Here is a 22,120-nt window from a genome sequence, read left to right as displayed (position 1 = left end):
ATATTTAAATTGTCTTTTTAACTTTGTAAATGTCTTGTCTCTATCACAAAAAGCTATAAATATGAAGTTTTTCTCACAAACGTATGGTTTCGCTTCTGAAGACATTTATTAATCCATTGGGTGATATATGGATTACTTTGGTGATGGATGGATGTACTTTTGAGCTTTGAAAAGCGTTGATCCCAGTCAATGCCATTATAAAGCAAAAATATAAATACAATATATAAATGTAAAGAACCAGGAAATTATTTAATATAACTCTGATTGTGTTCTGTTGAAAAAGTAATAGATAACTTCTTGGATGACATGATGGTAAATAATCAGTCAATTTTCATTTTGGTGGGAGGAGTAATCCTTTAACTCATTCGAGTCATCAGACAGTCATCTTGTTGCTTTGACTGAATTCAGTTACAGATCAAAATCCCTGGTGGTAAATCAACACTGCTCAGTCTTATCTATTTAAGTACACTGACGATCCTGAAGGTGTGTTTAACATTAATAAAATAATGAAGTAATGCATAAAGTGATAATTGAACATTACTGATCATGTGTGCTGTTAACAATCAGAAGGGTAAAGATAAACTTAAACAAAGACGTCAAAGCAACAAGATGACTTGGTTCAGACAACTCAACCCTTTTAAAATGTCTTTTATTTAACGGTGCATTTTATCCTTTATCTTAGACAAAGCAGACCATGTTAATTTCATTTAATACATTCTGGAACAAATCTGGGTCCACTTATCATTTCTACTTACAAATTAACATTTCTGTTCTGCTCCGTTTACAGTGTTTGGGTGAGATCTAGACCGAGGACTAAGGCGTATACTAGGAAAGAACTAAGTGTTGTGGCCCACAGGTGAGACAAACTTTGCTACTTGGTATCTGTTAGACACAATACATTGAAGAAGGGCCCATTCATATTATACTTAAACTTGGTCCAGGACCATTTGATTTTTGGTTCATTCACACGGTCAATGATTTTCCGGAATCTGTGTTTATGCCGTAAAGACACATGATGTGTTTAAAGTCCTGCACTTGATAGGTTTTATCCACAGTGTCTGAAGGTTTGTTATTATTGGTTATTTCTCTCGGCAGAAGACTGCATTTTTGTTTATGATAAGACTATAATGGAATGCGTGATGCGCTGTTCTAGTATGCACATAAATTAACCCAATTTCAAAGTGGATATTTGAATCTCCCTGAACTCTGTCCTAGTCCAGTTTGCAGACATTTCTCATCGTGAATGTAAATGTTCATTTAAACCCCCGTTTTAAAGAGCTGAACGGTATATCTTGTTGCGATGGCGCACATGTATTTTGTTTAATATAAGCTCATGTGAGCGCCTGACACGCTAGAACTGTTATGCTGCTAAATGATCTCTGCTTCAGCGTGGATAGTGACGAGCTCCCTGATCTCTCTGCTTCAGTACAGTTTGCCAACCTTTGTAAAACCCTTGTTTTAAAGAGCTGAACCATAACTTAAAAACTACGCCATTGTTTCTGCATCTCATTCACAAAGAGGGCTTTCCAGGTATGTTACGGTAATGGTACTAGGTCCTCTTTCCTGGAACAATCCCAGAACATCTGCAGCACATGTTTGCGTTCACACAAATGCCTGTCTGCCAATTTTATGGATATTTTCTGGGACCAAAGTGCTGTGTAAATAAGGTTATACTTTACTCGATTACACGAACACTGATGCAAGCACTTGTTCAACACAGTTTGGTGGTAAGCAAGTGGGTGACTGTTATCTTTAGATATCTCTAACAATAAAATGTATAATTTTCAAGACATTTGCATTAATTCCTCCTATAGCACTCATTTTAAGTATAGCTGAGGATGCAAAGAAGAATTAACTCTGTTTATAATGCACAGCCAGACATTCAGGAATGCAACAACACAGTAGACCAGATGTTTTATATGCTTACATAAAGTGCTGTATGCTTTGTGGGTCCACTTTTTGATTATCTATCCAATATACACGATTGTTCATGTTTGCCATAGGCACCTACATTTAAATATAAAAATGTGATCGTATGATTAATAATTTTTGGGATGTTTCCATTTCAGGTGATCCTAAAGCAACAAAAGAGGAACAATGGATAGGAAGAAGTGGTGTCCAGATGTTTAAAAGGCGGCGTTCGGGACAGGAAACAAAGGCAACAAAGAAGACCTCTAAGGTTTAAAGGCGCTGCTTGCAGAGACAAGTGTAGGAAACAAAGACAGAAGACCTGACGAGAATGTTTTATGATTAAATGTTTTTGTTATGTACATGCACATTATTATTATTATTTACAATATATTTCTAAGATACATAAATATGTGACCTTGTATATGAAATCCAGGCTACTGTCTTAACATCTAATGACATCTAAAGTTTGAATTTACTGATTTAACATTGAGTTCAGTCTTTGGCATGACCTTACTCGGTCAGTATTGAAGATGTCAAGATTATATTTTCAGAGAATGTTTTCTGTATTGTGTAGGATGATTTTATGTAGAAAACAGTAAGTCACAAAGAAATACTTTGCTGGGTTTTCACAGGCTGTGTCCCATTTGTACAACATATGTGAAATATCTTGAGACTAAAACTTCTGAAATCCAAACTGTTATATTTTAGCATTTCAAATGCAGCCACCTTTTGCCTAGAATTTGAAATATATACCCTTGGGTTTTTTCAGTAATTTTTTGAGATCTCACCCTGAGATATTTTTTAAAAAATGTCCATGTATTATGGGCTTGACTTACTTGTTTATTTTATCATTTTGTCCAAGTAATTTGAAAAAAGTTTTAATTTAAATTTTAGTTCTCAATTGAAATAAATGTATATGTTGAGACTATTTTTGTCCACAAACGTAATTGAATCATATACCTTAAGAGTAAATTATTTTGAACGGTATAAGAAATATTTTAGTTAAGTGTTTAAAAACGTTTACACAGTAGTATAGCAGTATATAATAGTTACAGAATATGTAATTTATGTGTGACACATCTAAATATTCTGTTACTGATTTATTTGACTTGTTTATGTGTTATATTTGTCAAATGAATAAATTTTCAACGGTTATTGACAGTGGTGTACTTGTTTTTAGTTGTTATTGCACAGAAGCACATTATTCTGAATAAGTGTGAATGAATAAAGGTTTAAATTAATAAATAAATGCCCGGTAAAGCCCGTGCAGAGCGGCTGAAATTGCATCGTTTAAACATCGGCCCGAGGGCATTTGCGACGAGATGCCGACATCTAGACGACATCTTCCCAATGAGCAAACGCTCCCTGAGCGACATCTTCCCGATGGAACTTTGAAAGTCGGCACAACGTCGGCCAGATGTATGTGTGCTGTCTGGGTTCACTATTCCCTACATTAGTTTATAAAATGAGTGTTTACAAAATTTTGTCAATCCGACGACGTTTAACACGATTAAAGGTTACGACGATACAGTGTACATGCACCCTAAACATTGCAATCTGATTTAAATGTTCGTTTACATTATTTAAAATCCGAACCGAAAGTCTGCGCAAGCGCACAGCCAGGGTTGCCAGACTCACGTTTCAAAACGATCCGACTGGACGTTCGAAACTAGCCCAAAAGCATCCCAATGACTATTCACAGCCCAAATACCAATAACTTATCAACGAAATCATTTAATCTTTAACCCGCAGAAAAACAACAACTGGTGGAAACAGTTTAAACAGTATCCCAAATCTAAACTCGAAAAAAGCAGAGGACTTGGCAACGCTACGCTCGCGACAGCATCTCTCGTTGGAGTTCACGCTTTTATACTCTGTATAAAAGTCAAAACTGAGTTGGAATTGTTCTTAAGAAGTTTTCCGATATAGGTAATGAAAACACACTTTTCAAAAGTCACAACACTAATTTATTGCTTTAAGCAGCCTAATGTTTTAAAAGTATAAACAAACGCTGCAGAATTTAGTACAGCGCGCGACTCTATTAATGCTGTTGTTGTTGCGTGTTTCTGTGACGAGATTCATAAATATAATACATTAACTTGGAGCGCAATGTTTTGCGCATGTGCACGACGTATTTTTTCATCCGATTGAGAAAGTCACAGTCGAACTAACATTGTGTTTTTATCAGCAATAAGAAAAGTTCTTCTTTAATGTTTTGTAGCTGGTATATGTGAGTTTCTACAAAGAGAAATCATGAACTTCAGACTCTCATCACTGATCCTGCTCTTACACATTCAAGGTATGAAACACAGTTTTGTGTTATACTGAAATACTTCAATTTATTATATATTTGTTAAAAGTATGTCAGATTTTAAACTAGTTTAGTCTAATTTAATTTACATTGCTGAACTCCAAAGGCTGGATTCTCCATTTGGATCAGTCTCTAAAATGTGAGTTTGTGTATTTAAAACTGAACTGAGATTTGTGTTTGAGAACAAAATTGATGAATCTGAGTTAATATCCTTACAGGACTGTCTGAATCTCTCATCTTGCTTTGTAATTTTAATGAAGTTAAATACAGATAATCTACAAATGAAGAGTTTCGTTGCAAAACGAGATACATCCATTTTTTTACATTTTTGTCAAAACATGTTTATTATTATGTTATCATGTTATTATTTTGTTTTATGGTGCTACTTAGCTGTATTTTTTAAGTTATGAAGGTTTAAATCAAAACAAACCAACTGCAGTTGAATTGAAATTAATTGGAATGCACAACCAAAAAACAAGATTTCTGAACAATTAAAAAAAAACGGTGGTTATCTCATTTTGCAACGAAACTCTTCAAATATTATTAATGTTACGGTTATGGTTACTTCTTCAGGGTCCCTAACATTGGATAACTTTAATGTAACCTGTGATAAACTGAATATTTGTGGTGCGAGGGGAGAACTGGTGACAGTGAGGTGCGATTACTCAAACATCAACATCAAAACTGGGTTCTGGTTCAGTCAGAAACAGAGAACAAACTGGAGAAACAAAGATGAACCTGAAGATTTAACTTTAGATTCAGATTACTCAGGACGAGTGGATCAAGAGATCACTAAAAACAACTCACGACTAACAATAAGAGATCCAAAAGAGAGAGACAGTGGAGAATATCAGCTCATGTTCATTATGAAGGATGGAGTTAAACATCTCAGCTCAGTCACAGTCAATCTAACAGTCACAGGTACATTTACATTCTCATCAATCCAGTTAAACTCTTTTCATTTCTCATCTAATGTAAGGTTTTGATTATTTAGTTTTACAGGTGAAGATGAATCCTGAATCTACAGGACACCGAGCAAAACTGAGCTGTGATTCCTCCTGCCCAAAAACATCTGAAAATGGTTACTTCTGGTACAAGAATGGACAACATTTAAGATTTGGCCAAAGCATATCTGTATCATCCAGTGAAAACACTGACAGTTATTACTGCTCTGAGGAGTATTTTTCAGTTCCCTCTTCATCTGTGTGTGAGTCTGATATTTACACAATATTTAAATTAAAATAGAAGATCAAACTTTGCAGTTTTCTTGTTGATTCATATACAGTAAGAGTGTGTTTGTAATTGATTGTGAATGTTACAGCAGTATTTTGTGACTCTTTCAGGTCTTTCTAACAGTGGATGTTGGGGTGTGACTTACACCTCTAGAAGAGTTTGTGCTTTAGTGGGATCAACAGTAGATATTCACTCTTCATACTCACATCCCACTGGATATACAGTAAATAAAACATACTGGAATTACCGTCGTTTTGGGGCATTCAGAGATCTGCGTGAGGTTTCTCAGTTTTCTGGTCGTGTGGAGTTTGTGGGAAACACACTGAGAATCAAAGACGTCAACACGGTTGACACTGGAGATTATCAGTTCAGGTTCATCACTAACACATCAGATGTAGTTTCTGGTTATCCTGGAGTCTATCTTACTGTTACAGGTAACTGCTCATATTAAACTCTCTGTAGTGCAGCACTCATTATACTGAAGCATTATAGCTCGAGTAGGAGTCTGATATCAGCACGACTGTGATTAGAGGTTTAGGCAATGCTTTATCAATTAAGCTAAATCAAAAATATGAGGCCCAGCTTTGAAAATTAGTTTATGTGAACTCTGTTATATGAAATTTCAGATACACAAGTGAGAAGCAGCCCAGACCCTGTGATAGATGGAGAAAAAGTGATATTAAGCTGTTCAACTGAATGCACTCTGGATAGCAAACATACTTACATCTGGTATAAGAATGGACAACAGGTAACAGATGGATTGACATTATTAAACAAGTTGTACCTGGACTCAATCAACAGTGAGGAGCTACAAGAGTATTCATGTACTGTAAGAGGTAACACAACATCTCATCATACATCTGACTTTACTGTTACACTATAAAAAGTAAACAGTTGGATCAACTTAAAAATAACTTCAGTTGGTAACACCTAAAAAGATAAGTTGTTTCTTATTGTGAAATTTAAGTGAAATTTCAAGCTGAACAAAACTTGTTCAATCTACATTACTGAGCTGTGATTCCTCCTGCCCTTTGACATCTGAATATTAAAGGGAATAGATTGAGACACAGGGTATGACCTGAAGACAGGACCATGACAATGTATTAATCAACGCAACATGTCGCTTAAAGTTAAATATGTTTTACTGTGTAAACTTGACGTGAGAGCACTGCTGAGCTTAATATTGCAATAGTCATGATGAATATCCAGGTCCCCATTTTAATGATCAAAAAAAAAATTAAATGATCTAATTAATGATTAATGATCTTGTCTAAAGCGCATAGTCTAAAACGCGTGTCATTGTCGCGGTTAAATAAATGTTATAATAAAGATACGGTGCGCTTGTGTTATGATTATTTAACATGTTCTTATGCACTGCGTCCTGTGAAGGACAACTCGCAGGTATCACACACCGGATGTGCACGTTAAATAGCGCAAGCTTAGTCAGACAGAGTCTACTTCAAAATGCTACATTTCCAAAAGTCAGCCACGCACTGCCTCTTTGGCTATATCTAACAATTGTGCAATTAAAAGGGAGCACAAACACATGGATGAGGAGAGAAGGTAAAAAAGCCCTGGCCACAGACGCAGCGAGATGCAACAAAATTACAGAAATTTTCAAGCGAGCAGGTCTGTCAAAATTACAAGTACAAGAACACATCTTGGTTAGTTATTGCCTAATAAGTCAAATAAGTCACTGGCGCAGCTTCTGCAGGTTTCAAAGTCAGGTGCCGGTGTGCCATGTTGTTTTGTGTACCATCATTACTGGCGAAGAAAAGGAAACACAATCAAGGTGGAATTTGATTGTGGCACTGAACGGCATAACGCATCACTCAGAACTTTTGTGTTATTTTGAAAATATGCACACAGCTGTCATGATGGTTATTTGCTGAGTAGCGCTGTGATAACGGCTGCAGTGAGACTGAAATCTGAGAATCACAGAAAAGTCAAATTCTGAATGTTCAGCCTTTTCTGAATATAACTGAGTTTGTGTCTTTTTTTTTTAGATACGATAGACACAACAAATGAAGCAGTGGACAGCTCAGTGTTTCTCTCTCTGTTGATGTTTCTGCCTCAGTTTCTCATCATTGAAGCTCTGTGGATGTGGTAAGAAAAAATAACAACTAAAACTCAATTAAGCAATACACTGCAAAAGGTGTCTTTCTTGCTTGGTATTTTTGTCTTGTTTTCGGTGGAAGTGTCTGGGAATTCTTAAATCGGGATGTATTTTCTTGATGAGCAAAATGACCTAAGAAAATAATACTAGTTTTTAGACAAAAAATATACAATTTAAGTGAATTTGTGCTTAAAACAAGCAAAATTATCTGCCAATGGGGTGAGAAAATTTTACTTGAATTAATTGTTTAAGAAAAAAGAAATCTTATTTCACAATTTTTTTCTCACTCCATTGGCAGTTAATTTTGCTTGTTTGGAGGGCAATTTCACTTGAGTTGTATGTTGTTTGTCTTAAAACTAGACTTGTTTGCTTGGGTCATTTTGCTCATCGGGATAAAGCATCTTGGTTTGGGAATTTTTGGATGTTTCTACTGAAAACAGGACAAAAATACTAAGTAAGAAAGACATTTTTTGCAGTGTATCGCTCTCGGAGTCGTCTGATATAGCTCTATATCATCACGGCTGTGATTAGGCCAGAGGCACGAGGCCGTAGGCTTTTATACAACAGTTCGACGGCACACATTTGAAAAAAAGAAAACTAGAAAACAACAATGGAGTTATTTTAAAAGCCTCTTTGTTTGGGAACTACTTTCTTCCACCACGGATTTGAGGGCGGCCAGAATGACAGGTAACACTTTCGGCTGCTTTGAATCTCATAATAACTCAATGGACGGAGTAGCCATTTCTTTATATTACCGTTTCTTGGTCACAATGTCACGACAGGGTAGGTAAGTAGGACGCATACACAGAGTTCACAAAATAAATAACATTTAATGATAAAATAGGAAACCAAAAACACGAGGAGTAAAATGACGAACAGGTAGCAAACACAGGAACATCCAAAATGTGACACGGGGAACAGACAGGGTAGTAATGACAATGATCCAGCAGTGAGCAAACAGAAGACAGAGGTATATATACACAGACTAAATGACAAACAGGTGTGATGAGGCAGGTAATTAATCAATGAATGTCCAGGTGATAACAATCGGAACAGAAACAAGACATGACACGGATTAACCTTGACACACAAAGTGTAGTTTTAAAGTGTATGTTGCAGGTTAACCACCACTGTTGATTAATGGGTACATAAATCACTCAAGATATGTGTATAATTTTTAAAATGTCTCAAAAATGGTCTTAAAGACCACTTTTTTACGTTTTTGGTATTAACGTTTTTTTTAACGCAATTCTGCAATGACGTCACGTTGGGGAGAAGTGGAGAAAGACTCAGCCAGAGCCATAGAGATAGATGAGACATTTATTGCTATTTAATACTTACGTATATAATTTGGAAATCATATATACATCGTAGGAAATATATAATGTGTTATACTGCAAAGTTACACTGCTAATTATTATTTATGATATATGTGGAGATAAATAAAACTTCGCAAATCTGCTGATTTGATCCATTCATGTCCTGACCACCAGGCTAGAGATTTTTAAACATCCTTAATCCACACTTACTAGTCTATCAAATAATATCTCAAATATATTGTTTTGTGAAATAAAAGGATGCTTTGTTATATTGTTTATGCGATTATAACGAATCACACGATCATTTTATGCAGCAGCAGTCAGCAGCTGCAGCATACTCGGATCCGACCGCATACATACTGTAATAAACAGGCGTTCGGCGGCTTTTTACATCACGACAGACTAGGCCATTTGAGGAGGAACCGCTCATTGATCACCGTATTTTTATAAATCCTGTACATGTTTGGACCTGCCAAACAGGTTGAGCACTTTTATATAATTTGTTGAGCAGAAAGGCTGCTCAGTTTGACCAGCGGGCTGCGGGAACCGGCGCACATCACGCCGCCAGACGGTGTTGCTAATATAACTCGAAATGTATAGCTATTATCAGGTCGGCCCACTCTCCCGACTCTCTCGATTGCCATTCCGCTACTGGCTGTAAGAAAGTGAGTGCGTTTGGGTCGCTGGTCCCCGCGAACAGACGTGACGTGCTTCACTCACCTTCCAGGATTAGAGACATGCTGCCAAAACCGTTTGTGCTGAAGATCGCATAAAGTTACACCCATTTCAGGCAGGATCATGGACCCCCTCAAGCCAGCATGCACGAGTATGTTAATTGTTTGTTTACTTTCTACACGAAGATATGCTAACGTTATGCTATCTGGCTGTCTGCTTATCTCTCTATACTAGCCTATCCATCTGTCTATCCATCTGTCTATCCATCTGTCTATCCATCTATCTATCTATCTATCTATCTATCTATCTATCTATCTATCTATCTATCTATCTATCTATCTATCTATCTATCTATGTATTTATCTATTATCTGCGCTATCAGAACTGTACTTTACTCGTCTTTCTATAGTCATTCTCAATGCTCTCAAGGCGGCTTTGGTCAATTCTCTCCCCAGCGTGACGTCATACAGTGCGTTGTGGGGGAAAAGAGAATCCTTGCAAATTGCTGTACTTTTTCGGGTTTTGTGATACCCAACAACATAAAATACAATGGATAACAGTTTAAATGTTTATTATCAACAAGCAAATTGCACAAATTCATTGAAAAATTTTACCTGCAAAACGCCCTTTAAGATTAGTTCAGTCGAGAATGTATATGTATTATATTTAAATCTGCAGATTAGTAAAGATAGCACCTGTTTGAACGTTTGCTTAGTAAGATTCCGTCCGTATGAGAACCAGAGCATGAGCGGACATCAGTGTTCACTCGCCCCGCTGACCACCGCCCTCTCTGGGCTACATCTCTGACAGGGATTCACTGGCTCTGATGTTGCCCCTGGCTGTGTTTGATCATCAAAAATGAGATCAAATCAGCAATATTTGGTGTCATGATGAAACTATTACTTGTTTTCTTATTCATATTTAGTTTTTTTTGTGTTGTTGTTGTTTTGGCGCGAGGTAAAAGTTAATAAAACTATATTTATATAATGTTACTATTGCTTTCCCATTTAATCTCAACGCGATACGAGCACTCGCTTGTTATTAGACTTTGTTCTTGTCAGTACTATATAAAACTTTTTATAAGTGTCAGAGAGATGTTTTTGCATGCTGCTTATAAATATATCAGTGGTGATATCTCATAACGTGTTTTAATAGTCACGTCACGATAAAATAAATGATCAATGTCCACATTTAACAGCTGTGGTGCTTACCTGCGGTTCCACGGTGTTTTCACGTTCTGAGGAGAGAGATCGCTCCAGAAAAAAATATTGTTTACATTCCTCTTTCCAAGTGTTAATCGTCCACACGATGTAACAAGACATTACTCCCATTAAGTTTATTGTAACATCCAAGAGCGCTGATCTTTGAAGGAATAATCACTTCTGATTGGGATTCACACACTGATTCACGAGTGTCAATGAGACACACGGTCGGAGAGTGTTTAAAAACAGCGCGTGCCGTCTGTGTGTGCGCGTGCAGTTTTTCCAGTCAGAGATGAGCGTGTATCACTCATACTAAAATGACCAGCAGGTGGCGGAATGATACAAAATGGTGAAGCGGTTACTGTGCCGTTATCAGTAGAATATCGCACGCCTCTTAGCAAATCAGATTCGAGAACCAGAAAGAACTGTTGTATAGTGAATATTCTGATATGAATTCAGATTTCAAGAGTATGAATCTTGATACCATGGCTTTTTCATCAGCATGAATAAATTGAACTCATCTAAAAACAAAACTGATGACAAACAAATAGAGGTGAGAAAATCTGTATATCTGTATATTAAATAAACTAATGGTCAGATTTTATAACATGATCTCTTTCTGTGTGTTTGTCATTGTTAGATGTTGCAGGTCTGTGAGTAGATCAGCTGTCTGTCCATCAGAACTACTGGAGTGATGTCACAACTCTCTTTATGACATCATCACCTAGCAACAGTCTCTCAGCAGTGACATCAGTGATGCAGTGATGTCATATACAGTGATGTATTAATGACAGCTCAGTGTAAATAATCTAATGTTCAAATACATGAATTATTCATTGAAGTATTGAGTTTATCATTCAACAGTCTTGTGTCAGTGTCAGATCAACTGTAACATCACAATGTATAAATCCTGTAAAAACTTTGCTATAGTGCATCTTTATGTAGATGATACTGTGATCTACTTTCATCTTCACTATAAGTCAGTCTTTTATTGAACTCAATGCTGTTTTTAGTTAGGTTAGGATTTTATTACAGTGCTGTGCTTTAATCTTGTAGTTAGGAAAGAATTTGTTCAGTTTATTTTAAAATGTTTTGGACTATGAGGACATTATTTACATGCATGCTGCTTTCACTGCATGGGAATTACCTGCATTATCATGGGAAAGTTTAAAGCGCTTATTAAAAGTTCGAAGCTTATAAAGTTTATCTGTTATAAGAGTGTTTTATTGCTATTCTCAAGCTGGATTTTTCAGTATTTCAGTATTTACAAATAGTATTAAAAGTCCTTTATATTAGTGAATTTTAACTTTGATATCTATTTTTATTGTTTTTAATTTCATCTTTGTGTAATAATGTGTCTTCTCTGCAAGGTTTTACTCAAAAAGAGTTGAGAGACTTAGTAAAATAAAGATGAAATAAAAGTAAATATAAAAAGTTGATTTTGATTGGTCATTTACTGTTTTAACAGGAGAGTTTATTTAATCATAAAAGTGCTGTCATCATTTCCTCACCCTCATGTTGATCTAAACCTGTATGAGTTTCTTTATTCTGTTGAACACATGAGGGTTTTTAATGATAAAACCACACAGTTGACAGCAGAGGTGGACAATAACTTATTGGTGGACAGAAACTTGAGTCTGTACACAAGAGAAAAAAGTCACTGAGTAAAAAAGTAGTAATTGAGTAAGAGAATTGTAATTTCTTTTCTGTAACGTGATTGTTTTTTAGCAGGAGACAAACAGTCTATCAGTAATAAATAATCTTGTAGGGTCATGTGTCATGAAGTTTTGATTGTTTTTTTAACCAACTGGCGTCATTCACAACAAAATGGATGAAGGCAGATCCTGAGTGCAGTGATCGCATCCATGACCTTACTTAAAGAGTATGAAGTATGAATAATGGTCAAGTGAATGATTTTTGTATGTATTTGCTCACATGTTTCAGGCAAAATCAACATCAATAAGCAGAGGATTCACACATTACAATAAAGAAAATATTAAGATGAAGTAATTTTCTTGAAACATCACAGTAACCGTGTGCATGTCTGTGTTTAGTTGACTTCTTCATTTAGGTTAGATGTAATCAGTTCACCCAATACAGCCGAGTCAACTGCCTCTAGTGGACAAAAACAACACTGCACCAAATATACAAGAGTCTCTCTGTGGTGTACAGATCAAAAGGATTTCCAAAGTGAATTCACTAAATAACACAAAACAAAGTCATGTTTAATTTAAAGGGGTCACATCAACTAGGGGTGTGCATTGGCACTGCCCTCGCAATTCAATTCAATTACGATTCACAAGGTAACGATTCAATTCGATTCTACGAAGCATCAGAATTCTACTGTACACAACAAGGCAAATTTTTAATAAGTCAAGTAAACTCAAGTGCAACTATTCTCAACAAAAACGAAAGCTGAGCAGCTTTAAGACAATGCCAATTATATACCTGACCAGGGCTCGCAAAATTAATATATTATTTAAAATCCCTGGTAGCCCTTCGGGCAGACACTCTTTAATTTTTGGTAGCCCGAAATTAATATAAGTAGCCTGAATAAAAAAATACACTGTTTAATGTAGAATATTGATAAATCCTGGATTTCCATGTAAGCCAAATATTCCTGCCCATCCCAGCTAACAATTTGGTTCCCAAAACGTTCCCCTATTTTCCAAGGTTTTTGGTTAGCCAGGAATGTTTTCTTTAAGAAAATAAACATTCCCCTAATGTTATTTTAACGTTCCCCTAACGTTAGAATAATTAAATGGTTATCTTACTGAAATATTATATTAATGTATTATAACACATTATTTTTTTTATAAAAAATACCTCAACACATCACACATTGTATTTAGATAACATGGTATTTTATCAAATATCGCTAACAGTAACAACAAAGCCTATTTATTTATAGATTTTTTTCTATAACGTTACTCTGGTGTTACGTTAGTGCTTTGTTATGACTTTTATTTTGATAGGCTCTATTTAATAACTTCCGCGTCACGTGGCTAACCTGTCTTTATTTCAATGTAGATCTTCAAACGGTGAAATGAAAAAAGGGTTTCAAAAACCAAAATCGAACCGTTATTTGAATTTGGTTTAGTCGTTTTTCGTTTTTAGATTCAGAAACCAAAAACGGAAGAACGGCTCTTTTTTAAGCGTTTTTTTTAACGACAAACGAAAAACGTGTGGTTTCTCGTTATTTTGTTTTTTGGTTTAAACGAAAAAACAAACTATCAAAACGTACACGGACCCTTCAAATGGAAAAGTACGAAATAAAACTCGCGCATCACTTTCAGGTCAGTTCACATTCATAAGCCTGTGTAAATGTGTAAGTTAACTGCTGACACCAACTCATCTGTGTGATTTAAATAGTGTAACAATACCAATTTATATCATGTCACTTCAGTTGTTCAACTTAAATGACATTGTGCTGCGTTGCGTTTTGAAGCATGGCAAAGATAACTATGCTAAAGACATCTGTTGTTTTGTATATGCTAATAAATAATCAATCAAACAATCAAACACATAACCATACATACCAACTTTTGCTTTTGTTAATAATAGACATCAGCTGTTTCCTTAAACCTGTTTCTACAAGAAAAACATTTAGTAATTCTCCAAAATTGCTGGGATTTATACTGACTAAAGTAAAGTGTACTGAAGTCCATTAGCTACACAAGTACAGATGCAGAAATATAGGCTATAATATATAATTGCATATTTGTATAATTGTAGTTTGTGTTGCTGTCAAAATACAATTATAAATGATAACAATAGCATATTTCTATTCTCACCCATACTATAGTTGTGTGTGATTTTGTTGTTGTTTTTTTAACTAAAGAGGGCACCACTGTAAAAGTTTTGCCAGCAGCGACCCTGCTCTGACTTTTTGCACCTTTACTTATAGGCAACTAGTCATCATATCTTCCTCTCTATGGAATATTAGTGCTCAGTAGTACACATATATGGTTCTTTAATGCAGTGGTTATCAAACCTTTTTTATGCAGCCTCCCTTGTGTACAGTGGATTCCTTTGCGGCCCCCCAAAGAAAAAGTATGACATAAACATTCTAAAACTTACAATTTGAATTAAACAAAACATATTAAATTATACAATGTATTGCTTTTGTTTAGTAGCCTTATTTTTCTAAGGTTTAGTTACACAGAATTTATAATAAAGTAATGTATTTCATAAAATATTATAAAACTGGGGCCCCTGGCACCATCTCGCGACCCACCATCTTGAGAACCACTGCTTTAATGTATTTTTTCCATTGTATTGAAATGCGTTCATTTTTAATGGGCATATATTGTATGTGGTTGAAACAGATAGCCTAGTGCAGGGGTAGGCAACATGGAGTGCCGATGTCCTGCAGTGTTTAGTTTTAGATCTAATCAAGCAGACCTGAACAAACTAATAAAGGTCTATAAAGTCACCTGAAACTACAGGTAACCAAGGTTTTATAAGGGTTGGAGCTAAAATCTGCAGGAAATCGGCACTCCAGGAATGACGTTGTCTACCGCTGGCCCTAGTGCATCCCAAATTTTTTTACATTAACATTTTAAATATAACACTATAGTTATTATGGCCTTTAGAAACATTTCTTAGAGGAGATAGGGTAGTGCACAATAGGCCCCTGTGGCGCGGTCTAAGCTTTTTTCCACAATGACATTTTTTTCCTTACATTACTTTTACTTTTATACTTTAAGTAGTTTTGAAACCAGTACTTTTTCACTTTTACTTGAGTAAAAAGCTTGAGTTGATAATTCAACTTCTACAAAAGTCTTTTTAAACCCTAGTATCTATACTTCTACTTGAGTAACTTTTGACACCACTGTTACCGACTTACGAAGATTATTTATGAACATAAAAATGCTGCCTTGTGTCCCTTTAAACTAGAATCTTAACACTGAATCACTGCCTTTGTGCGTTAACTAGATTATTTCTTGTGTTTACTTCAGGTTGTACAAAACTTTTGTACTTTTTTATAAATGGTTGTGTTTTACATCATATATTTCATTTTGTAATAAATGCATTAATCAGCATGCGTGTTGCATGAACCACATATTTGTATTTAAATATTGATTTAAGATTGGATTTTACATGATGTATATGAAATAAATTTATCTCAGTACAAGCACAAATAACAATACTAAATTTAATCTTGATGATAATGTGGATCTACCGTATGAAATCGTGAAATTGAGTATTAGCATTACTTTTTGTTTAGATAACATTGAATTTTCAGTAATGAATAATTGACTACAGGCTGTTGAATTTGTCGAAAATAATGCACACACAAGGCGTTAATGCGGTCTACAAACATTACGCTAACGTTACCTAAACGTTCTCATAACATTCTGATATTGTTCCCCTAACCTTTTTATTGTGATATTTATTTAAATTATTTGCATTCAGGCATATCATGTGTTAAAAGTGTTTATTATTCAGAGAACATGAACTGGAGCTTGTTTTTATATATTTAAAAAAAAACATCAGCATTACGTTTGTATAGATAACATTGCCAATTGTTTAAGAACATTTTTCTTGAATTAAGTGTTTATGAAAAATGTAAACTTATTTCAATAAAAAATGTCTTATTCCATGGGCAGATTTTTTTAGCTTAATTGTTTTAAGCACACATTTACTTAGTTTATATTTTTTGTCTAAAAACTAGACTTATTTTCTAAGGTAATTTTGCTCATCAAGATAAAACATCTTAATTTAAGATTTTTTAGATATTTTTACTGAAAACAAGACAAAAACACTAAGTAGGAAAGTCATTTTTTTTCAGTGCAAGTAAAACATTAAAACAAATGAAACAGATGGTGAATGTTTTACTGACATTAAATGTTTTAATGCCTCTTCTTTCACCTCTAGTGAAGCTCCTCCTACAACAATCCACCAATAAATGCTGGAGTCAAACACACAGAGAAATCACTCCATGTGTGACAACTGAAATCTTCATGACATAATGTTGATGCTGGTGAAAGAGGAGCTTGAGAAGATGACAGATCCACAACCATGCAGAATAAAGGATGAAGATACTGAGGAACAAATAGGTTGGTGTCTATTTTATAATCTTTATTATTGATGGTTAAGGAATAATCATAAAAACATTGAGGAAAAATGAGGGGAAAATAAACTAAAATCCATGAGATGATAACTTTCTGCATCTATAATAGATTCAGTAGAATTAGATTGAAACATCAGATAAAGAGTTTTATCCAAAGCAACCTTCAGTGGATTGATTGACTGTGATCTCCATGTAATGCTCTACTACAGTTAAACCTCATGTTGTGTTCACGTCATTATAGAGAGAATGTTATTGCATCGGACTGAAATTTATTGACTTGGTAAATAAAAACTCTGTAAACCAAGTCATTTATTTATAAAGACTACAACAATCTCTCTCTCTCTCTCTCTCTCTCTCCCTCTCTCTCTCTCTCTCTCTCTCTCGTTGCGCAAGCGTGAGTGCGTGAGGTGTGTGAGCGTCTGGGTGAGTGGAGCTGGTGGACTTTCTGTAAGTTTCTGACTTTTCTTACCTTTTAAACTATCTCATAGGTTGTTTAAAGTTTGTAATCCAGCATCCGCGTTTACTGTTGCGTTAAAAATGGAGACAGACTCTGGTGGTTTTTTAAATTTAACCGCACGACATGGTTGTAAGTGTGTGCCTGACGAGTCAATCACAGTCGAAGATTGTTTAAACGCTATTGGGAATGAAGTCGGCGCTGTTAATATCTTGTCGGCATCTAGGATGAATAAGGCTATTGTTGTGTTTCTAAAAGAGGAATTGATGGTTGAAGTTTTGATTGAGCGTGGGTTGATTGTGAGAGATGTTTTCTTACCTGTGTTACCGCTATCTAATGTGGCTAAAAAGGTGACGCTATCGAATGTCCCTCCGTTTATCACTAACGATTCATTAGAACGCTTACTTTGCCGTTACGGTAAACTAGTAGGACCGATAAAAATGATTCCACTTGGTTTAAAGAATCCAAATCTGAAGCACGTTATGTCTTTTCGCCGTCATACACATATGGTGTTAAATGCAGATTTTCAATCTACCGGTATAAATGTTTCTGTGAAGATGAAATTGCAAGGGAGAGACTATACAATATTTATCAGCACAGAGACGATGAAATGCTTTAACTGTGGTAGATATGGACACATTAAGCAGGCATGTCCTTTGATTAATGTTGTAAATGAAGTTGAACCTGCTAATGCTGAGAGTGAGGTTGTAAATGAGGTTGAACCTGCTAGTGCTGAGAATGAGGCTGTAGATGAAGTTGGGCCCGCTAATACTGAGAGTGAAGTTGTGAATGAGGTTGGGTCTGCTAGTGTGGAGCAGGTTGTTTCAGATCCAGAGAGTGTGAATCAGAGTGAGAGTAATAATGGCAGAGCTGATGTTCAACCTGAAACATTGCATGAGGAAAGAGAACATCAAAGTGAACTTGAATTAATGAATGAGGAGGTTGCAGATGTAAATTCTGTGAATTCAGATACACATCTGAGCAATGAAGTAGTTGATTGTATTAAAGCTCAAACAGTTGCAGGAGGAAGAAATGAAATCAATAATTTTGGAGAACAGACTAAAGCTGTAGGTGAGACATCAGTGCTGGTTGATCAACCTGCATTACAGAAGGGTACTGAATCAATGATTGAACAAAGTGAATCTCAATCGTTTGATTTTGATTCTGATACGTCGGATGAAACAGATGGGACTGAATTGAATTCTCAAGAAAGTTTCAATCTGAAGGTAAAACCTCCATATACTATTCAACAAATTAATGATTTCCTTGATGTTACATTTAATCAGCGAAGGCCAAAATTGGAATCCTATTTTCCGGATTTACAACTTTTTATTGAATCATGTTCACTGGCAATGAGAAAAGCTACACTAGAAGAACTTGACCAGCCTAAGCGTTACAGACTTAAGAAACACATGAGTGCTGTTAAGAAAAGATTGAAAACTTGTCGTAAAAAATATTAATACAGTTATGTATCCACATGCACTATTTTTTTGGGTTTTCTATTGCCCCATTTTTATACATCAGATGACATTTTTAAATATTGGAACCTTTAATATTAATGGTTGTCGGGGCACAGCAAAGAGAGCTGCTTTGTTTGATTTTTTAAATTTAAAGAAAGCAGATATAATATTGCTCCAGGAAACCCATACAGATGTACAAAATCAGGTACATTGGGTTGGAGACTGGAAGGGCAATGCCTGTTTTAGTCATGGAACAAATTTAAGTGCAGGTGTTGCCATACTTTTTTCATCACGTGTTAGTAACCAACCAACAATGGTAGAAGTTGTGCCTGGTAGAATTTTGCGTGTCGATATTAATCTGGGAGAAAGTGTATTTTCTTTCTTTAATGTTTATGCACCAAGTATTGGTCAAGAGCGTATACTTTTCTTTAAGAAACTTTCTGATGCTCTTCAACAATGTCCCCAAGATAATGTTGTTGTAATGGGTGGTGATTTCAATTGTACAACACACCCATCATTAGATAGAAATCATGATGAACCTCATCCATTATCTGCTGATTTTTTTAAACGTCTGATTAATCGCCATGATTATGTTGATGTGTGGAGGGAGGCCTCTCCTGGGGTCAGACAATATACATGGTTGAAAAGAAATTCAAATAATATATCTGGTGCAAGATTAGATCGTTTTTATATTCTGAGAAAATATAGAGGCAGATTTTATAATATTAATATTTCACCTTCTTTTTTGTCTGATCACCACTATCTTTCAATGTCTGTCTCTATTGTATCTCCCAAAGTCTATAAATCACATTGGATTTTCAATAATAGACTTTTACAAGATCACAAGTTTATTCACTCTTTCACTCTGTTCTGGGAGTCTTGGAGAGATGAGAAAAGTAGATTTCAATCATTAAATCAGTGGTGGGACATTGGAAAAGTCCACATAAAGATCTTTTGCCAGCAATTTGCTGCTCAGAGTATTACAGGACTTAAAGAAAAAATGAAGACTCTTGAGAGAAGTATTCTTAAACGAAGTGTTGATACTGATGATTTAACTTCTATGGATTATATAACTGAGGATAAGCTGCTTCTTAAACATCTATTGGAAGAAAGAGGAAGATCTGCTTTATTGAGGACAAGGTTTTCTCAATTAAATGAAATGGACGTTCCCACCACATATTTCTTCGGCCTGGAAAAGAAACCAAGAGACAAAAAGTGTTTTCATCAATTAAAGCTTCCAAACGGTCTTGTGATGACTGATCAGCAAGAGATTCGGTCTTGTGCCATTTCCTTTTATGAGGATTTATATTGTGCTGAACAGTGTGATGATTTAACAACAGATCAATTTTTACAAGATTTGCCAAATATTTCAGAAGAGGAAAAGAAAGAACTTGACAGTCCTTTGACTTTCTCTGAGTTTTCACAAGCGGTCCAAGAGTTGAGCCTCGGGAAGTCTCCTGGGTTGGACGGTCTTTCAGTCGAATTTTATAGACACCTTTGGAAGGTAATTGGCCAAGATTTACATCATGTGCTCTTGGAATGTATTAAGGACGGAACTTTACCATTGAGTTGTCAAAGAGCACTGTTAACGCTGATCCCAAAAAAAGGGGACCTTGGATGCCTGAAGAATTGGCGACCAGTTTCACTTTTATGCGTGGATTTGAAGATCTTGTCGAAGGCATTGACTAATAGACTTAAACAACATATGGCGACTGTAATCCATGTGGATCAGACCTTTTGTATTCCTAAGCGGACAATCTTTGATAATTTATTTTTGGTGAGAGATTTGATTACAATGACTAAAAAACATAAAGTAGACATTGGCTTTTTCTCTTTAGACCAGGAAAAAGCTTTTGACAGAGTAGACCATCATTATATGTTTAAAACTCTAGAAGCCTTTGGTTTTGGTCCATACTTTGTATCATGTATTAAGCTGCTATATAATGAAAATTATAGTATGCTTAGAATTAATGGTTCTTTAACTAGACCATTTTCTGTAACTAGAGGCATAAGGCAAGGCTGTCCTCTGTCAGGCCTTCTTTATGCATTGTCTATAGAACCTCTTTTGATTGTTTTGAGAAAACAGTTATGTGGGTTTTCCCTTCCGGGCTATCCTGAAATAGTCCCTATTAAGCTCACTGCATATGCAGATGATGTTACAACAATCATTAGGAATTCTGAAGATATAAACAAATTGGTTTCTTCCTTAAAGGATTTTCAGAAGGCATCATCTGCCCGTATAAATTGGGACAAATGTACTTCCTTATTGCTAGGAGACTGGCATTCAAGTGGACCCCCTAAATTGCCAGGCCAGTGTGTTTGGAACAGAAATGGGTTCAAAATGCTTGGAGTATATTTTGGTAATGAACTGTCACGGTACGTGTAAACCGGATAATAGAAAATAATAATAGATGACGAACCCAAACGCAAGATGTATGAAAATATAACAAAGATTTATTTACAAAAACTGAAACACCCACGAGGGGGTAAAACGGAAAGGAACAAAACAATGTGATGAAACACAAATAACTGGAACAGATAAACGGGAACCATAAAACTTGGATTTCACAAACATCAAACAACGCACGCACACCACACAGAGAACACAAGGGCATTATAAAGACACCACATCAATGGGGAACAGGTGAACATAATTAATCACTTAAGACATGATTACATAAGGGAGTAGGGTAAAAGTGACAAGACACTGGGAATACGTGTTACACAGATATGATGTGAAACAACACGTATTCCCACATAAAACAATGCTGCCCTGGTCCTGCCCTTTGGATAATAACCAAGGTCAGGCAAGACCATGACAGCCACAAAACACTGGGAACACGTGTCACACAGATATGATGTGAACACACGTGTTCCCACGTACACACACTGCTGCCCTGACCTTGCCCACAGAACATAGACCTGATCTAAACTAAGGTCTGGCAAGATCACGACAGCAACAAGACACCGGGGACATGTGGCAGCCACACACAGAATGTGATCCCACATGTCCCCACACAGAACATGATACTGCCACGGTCCTGTCAGATGCACTCAGACCTACATCTAGCACGGATGTCTGACAGGACCATGACAGTACCCCCCACTTAAAAGACGGATACAAGACGTCACAAACAAAAACAAACAAAAACATTAAACACGAGGAACGAAAGACTGCACAACAGAAGACAACCACGACAACATTACAACGAACAACAGAGGTAAACAAACATAGGTGACAAAAGGATTGGGGTGATTCAACAAAAACAATATATGATGAAGGGGTGGTGGGGCAAAAACAGGGGAAACAAAATGTCCATGGGGCACATAAGTCCTAGAGTCCCGCGACTGAAAAGCCGACCG

At 35.9% G+C, this 22,120-nt stretch overlaps 2 protein-coding genes across 3 annotated transcripts in view; both read left to right on the top strand.

Moving 5' to 3' along the window:
* Positions 1-7,826, top strand: part of LOC129453071 (uncharacterized) — a 32,672-nt gene extending 24,846 nt beyond the window's left edge. Inside the window, exons 1-7 of one of the 2 annotated variants that reach the window (XM_073861628.1) lie at positions 3,432-3,840; positions 4,133-4,210; positions 4,796-5,143; positions 5,217-5,429; positions 5,566-5,889; positions 6,082-6,291; positions 7,462-7,826. In XM_073861628.1, the coding sequence (XP_073717729.1) occupies positions 4,165-4,210; positions 4,796-5,143; positions 5,217-5,429; positions 5,566-5,889; positions 6,082-6,291; positions 7,462-7,565 (1,245 nt within the window). In that variant the 5' untranslated portion in view covers positions 3,432-3,840; positions 4,133-4,164 and the 3' untranslated portion in view covers positions 7,566-7,826. Of the gene's footprint in view, positions 1-3,431; positions 3,841-4,132; positions 4,211-4,795; positions 5,144-5,216; positions 5,430-5,565; positions 5,890-6,081; positions 6,292-7,461 lie in introns of those variants that run through there. The other variant, XM_073861629.1, reaches the window with a different exon arrangement.
* LOC129454237 (uncharacterized) overlaps positions 1-22,120 on the top strand; it is a 177,447-nt gene that overhangs the window by 101,240 nt on the left and 54,087 nt on the right. The window lies entirely within an intron of this gene.

Source organism: Misgurnus anguillicaudatus, chromosome 23, assembly GCF_027580225.2.
Source record: "Misgurnus anguillicaudatus chromosome 23, ASM2758022v2, whole genome shotgun sequence".
Lineage (NCBI taxonomy): Eukaryota > Metazoa > Chordata > Actinopteri > Cypriniformes > Cobitidae > Misgurnus > Misgurnus anguillicaudatus.
Note: the sequence above shows the minus strand (reverse complement) of the source record. Positions and strands in the feature narration are given on the sequence as shown.